Below are 2204 nucleotides of genomic sequence, written 5' to 3'. Positions count from 1 at the left end.
ATTAACAACCACTGTGGATTTCTGACTTCATGGGGAAAATAAAATGTCAACACTAAAAATGTATGAGTCTCTCTATACAATCCTTCTGTCACAAATGCTTGTTTATGAAGAATACGAAAGTGTTAAAACATTTTGAGAACATCTTTTTTTCCCCACAGCATGCTCCCTTTTGACACCAGCTACCTTCTATGACAGCATCCCCCCAAATACAAGTATGATTTGAAGGTAAACACGATGCCACCTTAAACTGACTCCACCTTCAGTCTTCTAAGCAATATAAAGAGGAAAGAAACGGTTGCTCCCTCTCTCTCCTTCTCTCACACTAAAGCCTTATCTGGGACTTTGAGCCAGCGAGATCCGATATCGCCTTCATCCTAAGAGGGCTGAGCCAGCAGACACAGAGGGCCTTCTATCGCCACCCCACCCCCCACCCCCCTGGTGCCCAGGGAGAGAGAGCCCTCGTCCAGCCCCTCTAGCTCCAGTCCCATCTCCATCTCCTGCCACTGGCTGCAGCCTCCAGCGATGTACTCAGCCGGCCTGGAGATCCTGGGTATGATCCTGGCGGTGGCTGGCTGGCTGGGGGTGATGGTAGCCTGCGGCCTGCCCATGTGGCGGGTGGCCGCCTACATCGGCCAGAACATCGTCATCTCTCAGGTGATCTGGGAGGGTCTGTGGATGAACTGCTCAGTGCAGAGCACGGGTCAGATGCACTGCAAGGTGCACGACTCCATGCTCGGGCTGCCGGTGGACCTGCAGGCGGCCCGCGCCCTGGTCATCGTCTCCATGGTGCTGTGCGTCGTGGGCATCGGCCTGTCGGTGGCTGGGGCCAAGTGCACCAACTGCAGCCCGGACGTGGGCAGCAAGCCTCGCATCGCGGTGGTGGCCGGAGTGACTTTTCTGGTGGCGGGGCTGTTGCTGTTGGTGGCCGTGTCCTGGACGGCCCACGCCATCATCCTGGACTTCTACGACCCGCTTCTGGAGGATACAGGGAAGAGGGAGTTCGGGAACTCGCTGTACTTCGGCTGGGCTGCGTCCTGCCTGCTGATCCTAGGGGGGGCTCTGCTCTGCTGCTCCTGCCCCCCCAGGACAGCCGCAGTGCCGAGCAGGGGAAGCTCCTCCGCGCCCCCCAGGGCTGCAGCCTATTCAGCCATCAAGACCATGTCAGTCAATGGATACACGAGAAAGGACTATGTGTGAACATGTGATATGTGAGTTCCGGAGAGTTAACCAGTGTTAGCAACCCATGACGATTCTGCGGTAGATAAGGGGTGGAGTGGAGGTTTGATGGACATTCAAACAACAACCTGGGGCTGGATGTTAAATTAATATCAGCATGGGGGAGGGGGGAGAGGATACAGGTATGAGCAGGGTAATAGTAGAAAGACATAAATATAGGCAATACAATTTGTCCTTAAATTATCTCAGTCCATACTTTGACTTGCATGTTTTTTCAGCTCTCTCTTCATGATGTCTAATGTCAACATGATTTTCTGTAGTGCATGAAATCAGTATTGACAGGTTTGAATTGGTTTGTATTTGATTTTTAAAGAGGAATAGTCTTTACTCAATGAAGACAATCAACAGATTGTTGTATTTGTGATTGAGGCATTTCTGCAAGATTTTGAATAAAGCAATACAAAAGACTCTTCTTTAACCTTTATTAAGTTTGTTTCCTGACCTTTTGCATTTTACAAATGTCATGCCTGGATAGTGACTAATCAGTTTACATTATGATGTCAGTAGATTTTGTGGTACAGCGGTTATTTTATTGCAACAAACAATAAATTTAGACATAAATGAATAAGCCATTGTATGGGAGACCCGTACAACAATGATCTCACCACAAGAAAGCTTACTTTCAGTATGTGGACAGAACTGGGTTAATCAACAACTGAACATTAAGACAGGAAATGCCATTGTAGGCTCTTGAGGGTCTCGAGAAAAGGGTGAAAGTGGTCAGGAATGCCTGCTGTTCAGACCAGTACCTACACAAAGTGAGGGTTTTGATTTCAATGCAAATATGAGCAGCAACAATGACTGGCTTGTTTCCGAGGCTGCCTTCTGCTTCACTCTAATTGTGTCCTCTAGTCCATTTGAGAGGGTGAAACCGAGTCACAGATAAAGGCTCCCCCCATCTCTGAGGGGAAGTAACCGCACACCATAATAACAGAGTCCACTGCTTCCACAAAAGACACCATTGATCA

At 49.1% G+C, this 2204-nt stretch overlaps 1 protein-coding gene across 1 annotated transcript; it reads left to right on the top strand.

The window, feature by feature from the left end:
- Positions 1-522: 522 nt before the first annotated feature.
- On the top strand, positions 523-1197 carry LOC311239095 (claudin-4-like; the record flags this gene model as incomplete). Its single annotated transcript, XM_084327334.1, has 1 exon — positions 523-1197. One exon carries the CDS (start codon positions 523-525, stop codon positions 1195-1197), a length of 675 nt encoding a protein of 224 aa, XP_084183460.1.
- Between the last annotated feature and the right edge of the window lie 1007 nt (positions 1198-2204).

Source organism: Notolepis coatsorum (assembly GCF_963971535.1).
Source record: "Notolepis coatsorum genome assembly, chromosome: 1".
NCBI classification, from domain to species: Eukaryota; Metazoa; Chordata; class Actinopteri; order Aulopiformes; family Paralepididae; genus Notolepis; species Notolepis coatsorum.
The sequence above is the reverse complement of the archived record's forward strand: the minus strand, read 5'-3'. Positions and strand labels throughout refer to the sequence as shown.